The sequence below is a fragment of the Mustela lutreola genome, chromosome 4 (assembly GCF_030435805.1).
Source record: "Mustela lutreola isolate mMusLut2 chromosome 4, mMusLut2.pri, whole genome shotgun sequence".
NCBI classification, from domain to species: Eukaryota; Metazoa; Chordata; class Mammalia; order Carnivora; family Mustelidae; genus Mustela; species Mustela lutreola.
Window position 1 is genome coordinate 538,881 of NC_081293.1, and position 14,066 is coordinate 552,946.

Consider the following 14,066-nt stretch of genomic DNA (forward strand, 5'->3'; position numbering starts at 1 on the left):
CCCGCCCGGTGCCCGGGACTCACTAGGGCACGTCCTCATCGTCCACGCCGTAATTCCCGATGTTTGTGGTGGCCGTGACCCCGCAGATGATGAAGGGAACCCCTCCGCCGATGAGGTAGGACCTGCGGAGAGAAAAGGTCCCCCAGGGGCAGCCTCCAGCGCTTGGGCAGAGGCGGGGCCGAGGTCCCGACAGCACCGACCCCCAGCTGGGCCCCTGCAGAGCCAGGCTGCCCCCCCCCCCCCCGCACCCGCACTCCCGCCTCACCTGGCCTGAACCCCTTCTCCTCCCTCGCCTCCTCTACCCCTCCCTTATCCCGTATCCCCCTCCCCCTCCCCCGCTCCTTCCTGTCCCCCCCTTCCTCCCCCGGTCCACCCCCCCACCCCGTCCTCCAACCCCCCCCAACACCTTTGCGCCGGCCACAGCCTGGCTTCTCAGCTGCTTGGGACGCATCTGGCCTCTGACACCACCCCCAGGACAGGCCCGTCTGGGTGGAGTTGGCCCCCACCCCGGACCTGGCCAGACCTTCTTGCCAGCCGGGTCTCGGCCGGCAGCTCCATCCGAGGGCCCTCTCCCGTCTACCGTCCGACCCGTTGAGGCTGGATCTCGAGCATGTGAGGAGCTCCCTGGTCCGACCGCGTGAGGGTCACGGTGACCAAGGGGCCGTCTTGCAGAGGATCCCAGGGAGGGGGTGCCCCAATGGGCCGATGGCTCTTTGTCCCTGACAAGGGGAATGCCACTGGCCCCAGGTCCATGGGTGGGAGCAGGGTGACCCTGGGGCTCTGTGCCTCCCAGAATTCTATATACAGAGAACACGTCCTTCAGAACAGGACGAATACAGACATTTATCTGACAAAAATAAAACGGAGTGAATTTGCCACCCGCCGACCTTCTGGAAACTCTCAGTTTTGTCCTTGAGGCTGAGGGGCTGCTGCGCCAGATAGAAACCCCAAGAACGGAGTACGCTGGAAACGCTCGCTATTAGGGCAAACACAGAACATTTTGTTTTCTCTTAACTGAAAGCCAATATGATTGTGTGAAGGAAGAGTTGTAACACTGCCCAGGGAGTTACTGCCACGTGCGGACGGACAGACGCCGCAGCCTCGGCACCGCGACGGGGGGGACGGCCCCGCGGGGAGGCTCATGAGCCAGCGCGGCTGTCGTGCCGAAGATACGGAGGAGAGTCCGTGGCTTCGGTCCCTGAGGCAGCACAAGAGACGAACAGGCAAAGGGCCAATGGATAAGTAAAACGCAATGTGGGGAAATACTAACCTGATCCCAAAGGACAACATAGGACAGGAGAGGAGGAGCAGAAGGAGAAGTACAAGCGGAAAGCAGCTGGACGGGTGGTTAAAACAAAGACCTAGACCGTCCGACGCCCCGGGCAGGGGGCTCCGTCCGCCGGGGAGACGCAGGGAGGCTACGGCGGCCGCACCGACGCCAGAGGACGGACTTCAGGAGGACATACTCAGTGTCAGCACCGCCCACGGCGGGACGCAGCGGCCAGGCCGTGCGCACGCGGGGCCAGAGACTCCAACGACATGAGGCTGACAAGGACGGATCCGCGGCGGCCGACGAGGCCAGAGGCACAGCCTGCGATCCAGACGCAAGCGCTCGGCAAGAGAGGAGGAAAGAAACCCAAGATTTGGGGGCACTTGGGGGCTGCGTGGTTATCTGCCTTCGGCTCAGGTCGTGATCTCGGGGTCCTGGGATCGAGCCCTGCATCGGGCTCTCTGCTCAGCGGGGAGCCTGCTTCCCCCTCTCCCCCTCCCCCGTGTGTGTTCCCTCTCGCTGTGCCTCTCTCTGTCCGGTAGACAAATAAAATCTTAAAAAAAAAAAAAGAAAAAAAAAAAGAAACCAAAGACCTGAGCAACAACGTGATTCACTTTGCCCCGTGCCCTTCCTGGAGCGTCAGGCTCAGTCACAGACGCACGCACTCCGCCCCCGCTCAGGCTCCGCTCGCCGTGCCGGACCACGTGTGAGCCGTGGAGCGGCCCAGCTCACCTCCCCAGAGCTGCGATCACACCGAGTATCCGGTCTGACCGCCACGGCGTCCGGCCGATGAGCAACGACACAGTGACTAGGAGAACCACATACACTCGGATGCGAGACGACATACTTCTGAATCATTCGTGGGTCGAAGACGCCATACGGGGGTCTAGAGAACACTTCAAACAAGATGAGAGAGGAAACAGCACGTTTCTGGGAGGCAGCGGACGCCTTGGAGGGACATTCGTGGCCCTGATGTCTGTGGGAAGAGGAGGAGGCTGGATGCTCACGGCGGGGGCGCCATGCGCCGAGGCAGAGAGAGCCAAGTCAATGCGGAGTCCCCCAGACGCAAGGAGCCAGAAAGCCAACGGGCGGGGCTGAGGATGACCAGCCCAGAGTGATGTCTGCAACAAACGGACGGGTGTCCACGCACTGCCCTCACGCCCCGCGGGCCGGCGAGAAGACGGGGAGGCAGACGACCGAGGGCGAGCCCGTGTGAACAACCGTGGCCAGCACTGGAGCGGCTCCGAGGACATGGGCAAATCCCCCGAGAAAATACAAATTAGCAACAGCGAGACGAGCATCAGAAAGCTGAAAACTCTCTAAATGTTGGTTCCAAGATCCACAAACACCCAACAGAGAAACTCCCAGGCCCCCCGAGTGCCACCGGGGAAACCGGACCCCGTCTGAGGGAGCGATGACGCCAGTCCCCGCCCAGCACGCTCTTCCAGACAGCAAAGGAGGCGCCTGGTCGGAAACCCGCGGCAGAAAACCGTGGAGGAAACACCATGGCCGATGAGAGTTACGCAGACACGCGCTGTGTCTCATGACATCAAAGTAGCTCATCACAGAAGCACAAGGAGATTCCATGCGATCGTTTCACAGACGCGGTAAAGCACTCGGCAGAATTTACACATGTTTGCCGTGAGAGATCTCAGCAAACCAGGACAGACAGCCGGGAGGCATCGAGGGCAGAGGCTCGTTCGTGGTCCGTCCCGCGGCCCCGGTTTCGAGCAGGACTTGCGTCCACGCAGCGTGCGCACAGTGGTGTAAGAGGGCCGGGGTCTGCTGGGGCGGGGGCGGGGGCGAGCCAGAAAAGACTGTAGGGAAAACATCCCTGATTGCTTGTAATGGCTGCAGGAGAAGGCCCCAGGTGAGCGCGTGCTGGTGGACCCGGCCCGGCGGAGGCCCGGTCCACGGCCATGTGTGGCCCTGTTCCCAGCGCTGACCAGGCTCGAAAGCCCCTCAGAACCTGCAGAAAGCCACTTTCCCCGAGCCACGCCTCCACCCTCCAGGGAGACGAGGACCCTGGGGTTCCCGTCACTCCTCCTGTAATTCAGGGGAGGCACAAAAGTGGGGAGCGCGGGAGCCTGTGGCAGGGACAGCGTGAGGCTTGCTCGGCTCCAGCAGGCGTGCTGCCGGAGCTGGTCCCTCCGGTGTCCCCAGGAGGACAAAGGGGCCACATTGCTAAGCTGTTGACACCTGGGGGCAGGGGTCCTGGAGACCCCCTGTTGGTGCCCCTAGGCGACACAGCCCCCTCGACTCCTGGCCAGTCCAGGAGCGGGTCACCATTCCCAGTGGACTGGCCCCTGGCTCCTGGGGACTGTGCCCTGCAAACCCTCGCGGCCATGCATCCTGGAGGGTGAGGGGGCCACAGCCCCACTGCTTCTGGCTAGGCCTCTCAAGCCAGGGGGTGTCTCTTCCTTGGCTGGGGCTCCCCCTGCCTCTGCCCGAGCTGTGTCAGCCCCAAGTAGCCAAGCCCCCCGGACGGTGGCCGAGCTCAGCTCCTGGTGCCAGCTGGGCTCTGTCGGCAGAGGGCGCTGCAGGCCGCGGCAGGGCCCCACCCGGACGCTGTTCTAGCGGCTGCTGGGCACTCGGCATGGTGGACGAGCAGGACATCTGCGGGCCTGTCCCGGCCCGATGCAGACCGCTCAGCACTAGCCTCAGCGTGCGCAGTGCCCAGGGTCACTGGTTGATGCCAGCCACACCCTCTCCCTTGGGGGTTCCTGTCCTTCCCTCCTGGGCACCCTGCCCTGCTGTGCTCACTGACCTGCCGTCTTTTGTGCACGGAAGTCCTGTCTGCTGGATCCTGCACGGCCCCAGAGGACACTGGCCCATTTAGGACCACGCGCATGTCTGTGTTCCCAGGTCCCCACACAGACCGCCCAGGGCAGGTCTGCCGGGTGTCTGGAGCTCACCTGGCTCTTGGGGGCAGACCAGCCTCTTCCTTTAGGGCAGTGTTCCTAGAAAGAAGGATGAACCAGGACCCCAAGGAAACCCCAGCTGCCGCCTGTGATGCCACACAGGACCCGAAGATGTGCACAAGGCAGGACCACAGGCCCCTGGGGAGAAGAGTGGGGGTGGGGGACAGGCGTAGGCTCCCGAGAGCATGGGGACAGTGGCAGGGGGGAGATGGGACAGCCAGTGACGGGCAGAGCATGGAGCAGAGCCACATCCAGGTTTGGGTGGTCTGACGAGTCAATGGAGCATGTTCGGGAACATGAGGTCCGCCCCTGGCGTGGGCTGGCGACGGCCCCAGAGCTGGGCTGTGCTGACCCCGTGCTAAGGATGTGGCTGAGCGGCAGAGGCAGGGATGGGGGTGGTCCAGGGGACCTGATGTCGTCACAGGTCCTTGGAAGGGGATGTGGGGGTCAGATGGGAGGGTGGTCGCTGCACGGCTGGCTGGAACCAGAGGGGGCCCTGAGGAGCGTAGACGCCTCCAGAAGAGGCAAGAAACCGTCTCTCCCCGGGAGCCTCCAGGAGCCACCCTGGCCACACCTGGATGGAGCCCTAGAGACCGACTGGGTTTCTGCCTGCCAGGACTGTAAGAAAGCAAATGTGCTGTTTTAAGTCAATAAGTTTGTGTTTGTTTGTTACACCAGGAGCAGAAAAGGAACATGGTCCTGAGCCATGCACCTAACGTCCCCCACGGCGGCGCGTGGGTGGGAGCTGGATGTGGGTGTGTGTGGGAGAGGGTCCCCCTCACAGAAGTGCAAACGCGCCTCTAGCTGCCGTGAGTAGGAAAACTCTCTGTGACCCACGTGACCACATGCTCCCGTGAGCTGCTTGTGAGGGGCTTTAACAAATCAGCAAGACAGACAGAAGGACGGTGGGGAAGTGGCTTGAGCGGGCGTGCCACCGAGAGAAAGCCCGACGCCCTCAGAAGCGTGTCCCAGCCAGGGAGCTCGGCGGGCGTGGGGCGCTGCCGGCGGCCGGGGAGCCTGCGTGCGTGAGCCCTCGGGAGGAGCTGGGCGACCGGGCCGCAGCGTCCTGGCCACAGGAGCAGGTGAACTGGGCCCCGGGCCTGCGGCAGCCCAGCTAGCCACTTGCAGCCCACGCGTGCGTCTGAGAAAAGCCACGGGCAGCGAAGGAACCAGATGTAGACGGTAAGGCCTGTGGGCCCATGTATACTCAGAGCTCGTGACTGGTGCCCACAGAACCAATGTCTGGGGACGCGTACTTGGGTGGACAACCCTGAAAAGAGGCAGAGAAAGTCCCAAGAGAGGCTGTGGGCCGGGTGGGGAGCTTCTGCTTCTCCCCCGGAGGGCACAGGACGAGTTCTGTAAGCATGCAGTGATGTTTTAGCCTTTTTTTTTTTTTTTTTTTTGATGTAAGTGTTCAATTTAAAAACAAAAAACCAAAACCCCAAACAATCCAGAAGGAAAACGGAGCAGCGTCCCCGGGCCCCTGGGCAGGTTGGTCAAGGCCACACCTGACCGGCGGCAGCGCTGGTCTCGGGGAAGCGTCAGACCCGGGCCAGCCCGGCACACACGCCCGCGGCCGAGTGGAACCGGGGTGCAGCGGGAACAGGCCGGCTCCTGGGACCCGGCGGAGCTCCAGGCAGTGGGCACAGGGCCCTCCGGCAGCTCCTGATGCCAGGAGCCCGGGCCACGCTTCAGCTGCCACACACCTGCCAGATCCCCACACACGGACACAGCTCCGCCTTAGCCCCCACGGAAGGTCAGTGCCATCCACACCACATGCCCTGTTCCCGTGCGCTCCGCTAGGGGAGCATGCAGTGTGGGCCTGTGCACGCGCACGCGCCCCAGAGGGCCCGCCCAGGCCGGGAGCGGAATGGACAGGTCAGGTGCCGGCTGCTGCACCGGGGACGGGCAAGGATGGGCCCTGTGTCCCAGCGCGAGGCCCCCTGGGAGCCTGCCCCTTAGTTCCGGAGGTGGAGACCAGAGAACCATCTGGAAGCCCGTGTCGGGGCTGGCCCGGTCAGCAGCGCGTGGCTGCGGTGACCTCCAGGCCCTGGCGCGGTCTCTGCCACGTGATTCCCACGCAGTCACTTGCTTCCTCTCTGCCGCCAGACGAGCAGGGTCAGCCGCAGGGAAGCCGGGGCTTGGCGCCAGTGCTGGCTGCTGTGGGCCCGCGGGCCCCTCATCTTGGCGTCTGTGTCTCAGAGGACGGGCCCTCATGGATGCTGCCCATCAGAAAGAGGGACGGGCCCAGGACACGGCCGTTCACGCCCCAGCACTGTGTGGCAGCGACGGTTTCCCCGATGTGAACTTTCTGGCCACTGGGCTCTTCTGAGCCGGCTTTGACAGCACGAACGGGCCATCCAAGCAAGCCTGCTCTGCCCGCGGGCAGCTGGCGACTGGCCAGGCCTCCAGGGCCACTGGAAACCCTGAGCTTAAAGTCCCAGCGCCGACCCCCCACCATGTGTCGGCCACGCCTCTCGTCCGTGTGGCCACTGGGAGCCGTGCTGGGCGTGCGTCTGAGGGCCCTCAGTGTTAGGGGTTCCTTGGACACGGAGGAAGTCAGGGCCAGGGTCCCAGCAGGAGAATGGGGACCCGGGACAGCTGAGACGACACCGCACCCGCAACCCGTTCTCCTGCCCGGACAAGGCCACGGCAGCGTCCTGCCTACCTGCTCCTGCAGGGGGACAGCCGCGACACGAGCCGAAAGAAAGCCACGAACCACGAGAGGTTGGTCCCTGTCAGGAGCTGAGGTCGTCAGTCTCTGGACGCCTGCCCACGAGCCCCACAGACACACTGGCGGGGCCGGATCACAGCCCTGACTGACCACCCAGAGCAGGAACCCACAGTGGCCGCGCTCGAGGTCCTGGAAAGAGCTTGTAAACCCCCTACGCTGCGAACACGGCAGCCCTCCGGGGGCCTTGTGCTCTGCTGCCCGGCACTCTGTCCGGTCTACCTGTTCCTTCCTCGAAGCAGCACGACCAAGAACCCGGGCGCTAAGGGAACCAAACTCCTGCGACAGAGAAGGGAGACGGCCACAGCAGACTGGTCCCCCCGCGGGTGGCCCCTGGTTTCAGAGCCAGCAGGGGACCTGTGATGGGGTCTGGCCACCAGCTGGGGCAGTGAGCCCTCCTCGCCTTCCTGGAGGACTCTGTCCACTGGCTGGCCGCACCCAGACGCGCCCCATTCCCCCCAACACCGACACGGGAGCTGCGGTCAGGTGAGACGGTCACAGAGCGAGTGTCGGCAGGAGAGACGCAGGGAAGGGGGCAAGCCAGGGTGTGGGTTTATCAGCAGGGTTCCACCCCATGTCCCTAGGGAGGAGACGGACGGAGGCGCTCGGGGGAGGGGCGGCCAGCGGCGGGGAGGTGGGCTGGCGGTGGGTCTGCAGCCTTTGGGGGCGGCCCTGGCGGTGTAGCCCAGAGGCCCCGAGACGATCCTCTCCACCCTGTCCGTCCGCCGGCACCGTCCCCGGTCACACACGAGGAGCCTCTTGTGCTCAGCGTGGCAGCTGTTGCACCTCCGTGGCCTGTCTCTGGGGCGTCCTCTGTGCTTGCAGTGCTTTTCCCCCAGGCCTGCAACAGGTGTCCATGGAGGAGGCCGCCCGCCACGTGCAGCCTCGGCTGGTGGGCCACCACGACCGGGCTCTGATAGGCCCCAGGGGCCCAGGTAGCCGGCTGAGTCTGGCTTTGGGCCCGGCTTCCGCAGACTGCGTCTCTCTCCTCTGGAGCCTGTGCCCTCGCCTGCTGCCGCCCATCCAGGTGGACCCCGGCCTGGGAGGCAAGGGGTTGGGGGCTGGGGGACTCGGGAACTCAGGCTGGTGCTAGCAAGAGGCGGAGGAGCCCTTCCAGAGACTGGCCTCTTGGGCCTTCTGGACCCCGACTGGCCCCACCGGCAGAAGACACTTCCTCTCTTGAAGAGTGTCCCCAGGACTGCTCTGCTGGGGGCTGTCCTGCCAGCACCCCCACTCACAGAGTCAGTGCCCGCGACACGCTGGCACCGTTGGTCACCGGGGAGCCCTCCAGGCTGGGTGTGCATGAGGCGACGCAGCCCAGGTGAACTCGAGCAGCACGAATGTCCTGGGGGCCGCTGCGGGGCCGCGGGAACCCACCCCAGGCACCTCCCCCACACAGGATCCGTCTCCAGGTCCAGTGAGCACCCTCTGTGCCGGCTGCGACTTCGGAGCTCCAAGCGATCCGACTGACGGTTTTTGCTGGGACCAAGAGGCCCTTCTGCACGGTCTGAGTGTCCAGGCCGCCCACCCGCAGTTGCCATACGGGTTTGGAGAAGCTGCTTTTGGAGAAAGGGCCCTGGGGGTCACGCAGACAACATGAGCCGGGCATGAGACGGGTGCCCAGACCACGAGACGCACCGAGACACGCAGTAGCGGGACTCACGCCAGCCGGGGACAGCCTGTGGCGCGGCAGAGCCCTTCTGCCTGAAAAGAGCTCCAACGTTCCGAAACCAGGGCCAGGACCTCCGCCCCCAGGGCTGGGCTCACGGGGTCACAGGAGGTCATGGACATCAGCCTGGGTGGCTCATGCTCTGCTCAGCGATGGCCCTGGAGCCCCCACCCCTGCGCAGGGCTGCCTCCGGCTGGGTGCTGCACGGGCTCCTGGGGGCTCCTGCAGCCGTGTTGGCCGGGGGCACTGTATGAAGAAGCCGAGGGCGGGCGCCACCCCGTGCTTCCCAGCACATGCCCTGCCGTCCCAGAGGGGCTCCTACAGATGGAGCCTGGGGCACTGTCCCTCCGCGGCAGGGCCCAGCCTGGCACCAGCTGTGCACTGGGGAGTGGGTGGGCGAGTGCCCTCCCCCACGGAGCTCACAGTGTCCAGACGAAGCCCCTGGGTCTTGGGGCAGCTGTGTGCTTCAAGGAGGAGCACCAGGCCTTGACGAAGCAGGAAGGACTTATGAGCCCGTTGTCAGGAAGGCCGGTGGAGTTGGTGACATTGAGGTCAGGGCATGATTACAGGCGGCTGACTTGGGGACTGGCCCTGAGCATCTGGAGAGCCACAGCAGGGAGGCCCGTTGGCTGTGAAGCGGCGTCCCTCGGCCAGCGGCTCCAGTCTGAGTGTGTGTGTCCCCAGACTCACTGGCAACCCCACCCCAAGGGGAGTGTGCGGGAGGCGGGGGCCCTACGCATTTGTGAACAGGGGCTGTGCTCCTGCGAAAGGAGCCCCGGAGAGCCCCCGCCTCTTCCACCCATGAGGACACAGCAAGAACTCTGCTCCCGCCAAAACCGAGCCCGCCGGCCCCTCCGCAGGCGTCTGGCCTCCAGACTCTGCGTTTCCACTGTCCATAAGCCCCAGCCGGCGGCCGTCCCGGCTCGGACGGAGACACTCTCGGAGAGACGGGAGGCCTGGGGACGGTGTGCCTACCGAAGGGGGCTGGGCAGCGCCGTGGGGGGTGCCGGCACGGGGCTGCTCTCCCTGGTGCTCAGGCCTGGAGCCCGCGGAGCTGCTGCGCCGGAAGTCTCTGCGGCGTGCTGCAGGCCGTGGTCCTTAAATTGCCCAAAGCGTGGCCCTCGGAGGTGCCGGGAAAGACGTGTGAGTAGCTGTCAGAGCGGTCCAAGGAAACACCCGATCAGGGGCCCGCAGCAGAACGTGACCTCTCGGAGACGGGGCCGGCGATGCCCCTTGTTCTGTGGCCACGGCGGATGCAGAGTCTGCAGAAGCAGCCTCGGTCTTTCTCCTCCCGCGTTTCTGAGCCGGCCGACCCTCAGCTTGCCTTTCTTCTCCAGCCACGTGATGGGAAAGAGCAGGGAGGCGGCAGGCTTGCGGGGGGACGCGGGCTGCCCCGGGCGGCCTGGCCTGCTCTCCTCCAGGACCTGCAGGGCCAGCACCGGGGGCGGCTGAGCAGCCCGGCCCGAGGAAACCCGGACGGAGTGGCAGGCCGGCTTCCGGGGCAGAAACCCTGTGTGTGTTCTGCTGCTGGCGGAGGATCTGTGGGACCCCCCGCCCGGCGCTCACCTCTGCGGCTTCGTCGACGTCCTCACCGTCCTGAGGACCCATCACACCCAAAGGAGCTGAGACCCTGGGGGCAAACCCAGACCTCGCACTCGAGCCTCACCCGTGCCGGCCTGGCCAGCCTGCGTTCTGGCCACGCCATGAAAGTGCCAGGGCTGATGCTGGACCCTAGCTGGGCCCCCAAGAGGGCATCTGTCCCTGTCTCGCCAAGCTGGGGTGAGCCGCCCGGTTGTGCCATCGAGGGCCTGCGGGGCACACAGCCGCCCCCTCTCTGTGAGTAAAGTGAACTTGCCCCTTGGAAGCCTCGTTCTCGGCTCCCCCCACGGAACGCAGCTTCCGACCGACCCCACAGCTGTGCTCCTGGGACCTGCCCTCCGGCCGGAAGGGAGTGCTTACCCACCCAAGGCTGGGTTCTTCCAGACTCAGTCCTGTGACTAAAATGGAGTATTTAAGGCCAATTAAAAAAATATTTATTGAATCCCTAACATTTCCCTATCGAACCTGCCGGCGTTGTGTGCCGGGATCTGAGGACACAGCCCTTCCTTTGGGCCTGGGGAGGAGAGCAGGGGGTCTGGGCATCTGGCCGTGGGCCCTCCGGCTGGCACGTTGGGGAAGCCAGCTGAAGGCCGGGGCCAGGCTGGGCAGCAGTGGGCAGCCCTGTGTGCTTTGGGAAGGGGAACGCACAGCCGGGCTTCCCCCGTGCAGGAACAGAAATTCTTCAGGGTGGTGGCAGGACCACGGCCACCAAGAACGAGCCTGTGGGGGATGGGGAGGTGCAGGGTTGGGGGCAGAGTCGGGGCCTGTGGGCTCCCTGATTCAGGCTAGGGGACGAGAATAATCTGGAGCCGTGCCGGCTTTCCGACACGGTGACGGGAGGCTGAAATGGGCACGTGGGTTAGGGTTTGTTCCCGGTGGACATGTGGGGAATGCGGGGCCGGGATTCCTTCCTTGTGGACGCACTGGGGGGCACGGTCAGAACCCCAGGGGGAGGCGTCAGCCGCCACGGGATGTGAAAGCCTGGATCCAGGAGGGACGGTTACTGTGGGACGCGGCGGCTTCTGGCGGCAGAGAAGAGAGCCCGCGTGATGGGCAGGGTGCCATGTCCGTGCATCAGAGAGGCCCTGGTGGCGGGGGGCTGGGCTGGCAGTGCTCCTGCGTCTGTCACGCAGCCCAGCCCCACAGAGCGGCTCCTGTCTTGGGCCGACCCCTCTCATATCCTCCCCCCGAGGTCATCACCTTCCTGCGTCCTGCCCTTCCCCGAGGTCATCACCTTCCTGCGTCCTGCCCTTCCCGGCACTGGCCTTGCCTGAGGACCACGCCCTCCTGCTTGAGACAGGCAGAGCGCTCCGGCCGAGATCCGCACCCCAGCAGAGTCTGTCCCCTCCCCCCTCCCCCCAAGGCCATGGATGGTGTGCTACATGTCCCTAGAACAGGGACGTCCCCTCCAAGCCATGGGCCTCTTTGGCGGAGCTGGGGTTTCGTCCCCTCAGTTTGACGCGGAAGCCGGCACAGGTCTCGAGAGCACCCCCGCCACCCTGAAACCTAACTGTCCGGGGAAATTGAGGAGCCAGCGGGCCAAAGACAACAATCACAGGAAAATCAGAAAATATTAAAACGAGTGATACAATGTGCCCGAATCACGCCCCGAGAGAAATCGTAACTGTGGCTGCGTTCGATGAAGACGGAAAGACCTTGGACTAGCCCAGCTTCACGCCGTGGGGACTAGAGGGAAGACACGCAAAACGGACCCCAGCTACAGGCAGACGGGAGCGGCGGGGGCTGCGGCAGGAGTCGTAAGACCGGGAAGAGCAAAGCCACACAGGGAACGGATGAGCCCCACGCGGGCTCTTTAAAACTGTGCACAAACGGGTTGTACTGCCAGCCGGACGGACTGAGAGAGACGGTGAGAGCGGGAGGGACAGGGAAAGGGGGAAGAGAGGCAGGGGGGCGCAGAGAGGGTCCTGCTGTGCTGGAGGCCCCGGCCAGAGTGATGAGGCAGGAAGAGTTAAAATTAAAAGCTGTCTGGACAGGACACGTGTCCCTGGATGCTGATGACGGGACCACACGCACGCGCGCACACAGGATCCTAAGGCGTCCACGGGCAAGCTCCCAGCTCTGGGAACAAATCCCGCCAGTCTTCGGGACACAAGACCAACACACGACGTTCAGCGGTGCCTCTGCACGTAAGCGATGACCGACCCGAAGACGGAGAAGACGTGCCGGCAGAGACCGTGAGGAAAGAGGTCTAACCCAGGCGGTGTGGGACGTGTGTGCTGACAGCTGTCCGTGTCCCCAGCAAAGGTCTCGTGGACCCGAGGACACGGACAGCTGTGCTGTGTTTACGGATCGGAAGCTGTAAAGTCCTCGAGTCAACCTCTCCGCTCCCAGGGCTCTGTCGGGTCCGGGCGGGTTCCACCAACACCGCAGTGACCAGTTTTACAGAAATGGACAAATGGACCCTAATGTCCATACGGAATCGCTAGGGACCCTGAAGAGAGGAAACAGTCCTGAAGCCGAAAGCCTCTGCCTCAAAGGCAACATGTCCGACCCCAGACCAGGGGTCTCAGCCGGGCAGCGCCCCCCACCCCCACGCTGTTGCGGCCGAGCAAGGATCGCCCCCAGGGCTCAGGCCAGGGGTGGGGGCCAGTCAGGCCCGAAATGCTCTTCTAATCCAGAATCCTGCAAAGTGTTAGGTGAATGTGGATAGGAATCTCTGAATGGGCTTAGTTCCCCCCAAAGCAGTGCAGAGGGGGCCCGTGTAGCGAGCGAGCTGACCCCGGTGCGGGAGCGCGGAACGCAGGGCCCCGCCCCACAGGCCCCCTCCCCCGTGGCAGACCCCTTCCCGCATCTCTGCGGCCACCTGGCAGCGAAGTCAGCGTGAGAAGTGAGACCGCTGACCTGTTTCTCAAAAAGCTGTGTGCTCTGAGTTCACACAGGACGGCCTCCGGCGAACGCCTCCCTCTTATTTCTCATGGGAAGACGGCAGAGCAGGGGGACACAGGGGTGCCTGCTGCCTGCAGACGGCGCACGCACCCCGGGCCTGCCGCAGGTCAGCGGGACCTGCCGTGCAGCGCTGCCCAGCATATCGAGGGGCCGGGACAGCCCGAGTCCTGGGGTCACTTCCCTCCCCGGGACTCAGGAGCTACAGGCCTGCAGAGGTTGCACTCAGGCTACTGCCGCGTGGGAATGGGATCCGGGATGCAGATCAAAGATGGTCCCTGCGGGCCAGTCGGAAGAGTCATCGCGGGTAAGGGTGCCTCTGCCGGGGAGGTGTCTGGGGAGACAGACTCTGGCCCCCGACCTTTGGGGTCCCCATGACCACCCCCAGGCCAGGCCTGGCCACAGAAGACAGTGGAGGAGCCAGGCCTCTGCAGAGCCCAGAGCCAGTGTCCAACCCTCCCGAGTCTCATCCTGCAGGAGGGGTCATTACCTAGGGAGCTGCTGCTGGAATCACATCACATGCCCCCGCACCCCTGCCCTGCTGTCGAGCATTTGTACCAAAGAAGGGGACATGGAGAGAGGTGACAGTGGTTTCCAGACAGCACGACAGGGAGAGCAAGTGTCCCAGAGTGACCAGCAGGTGTGACTTGCCAGCTTAGAGCACAGCCACCGAGCCCATGACCCTCTTGTCCTAGGCCCCCTGGGCCCACAGTCTACAGGACACATGCCCACGGAGCCCACAGTCCACAGGACACATGCCCCCTGGGCCCACAGTCCACAGGACACATGCCCACGGATGCCCCGGGCCCACTGCTCCTGGAAGCACCTGGGAGTCTGGTTCATTATGTGCATGTGGCACCATCAGAGAGAAATGCTCCAGAATATTCCAAGGCTGCCATGCTTTTCTTCAGAAAGCCAGGCAGCTTTTCAGTCGATGACAGACCAGGACGTTCATTCTGAGAGTGATTCTTA

The 14,066-nt window shown here is 64.3% G+C and overlaps 1 protein-coding gene across 2 annotated transcripts in view; it reads right to left on the reverse strand.

The window, feature by feature from the left end:
* Window positions 1–14,066, reverse strand: part of ADGRA1 (adhesion G protein-coupled receptor A1) — a 31,822-nt gene that overhangs the window by 3,150 nt on the left and 14,606 nt on the right. For both annotated transcript variants that reach the window (XM_059172760.1, XM_059172759.1), the window contains one exon: window positions 24–122. In XM_059172760.1, the coding sequence (XP_059028743.1) occupies window positions 24–122 (99 nt within the window). The remainder of the gene's footprint in view (window positions 1–23; window positions 123–14,066) is intronic.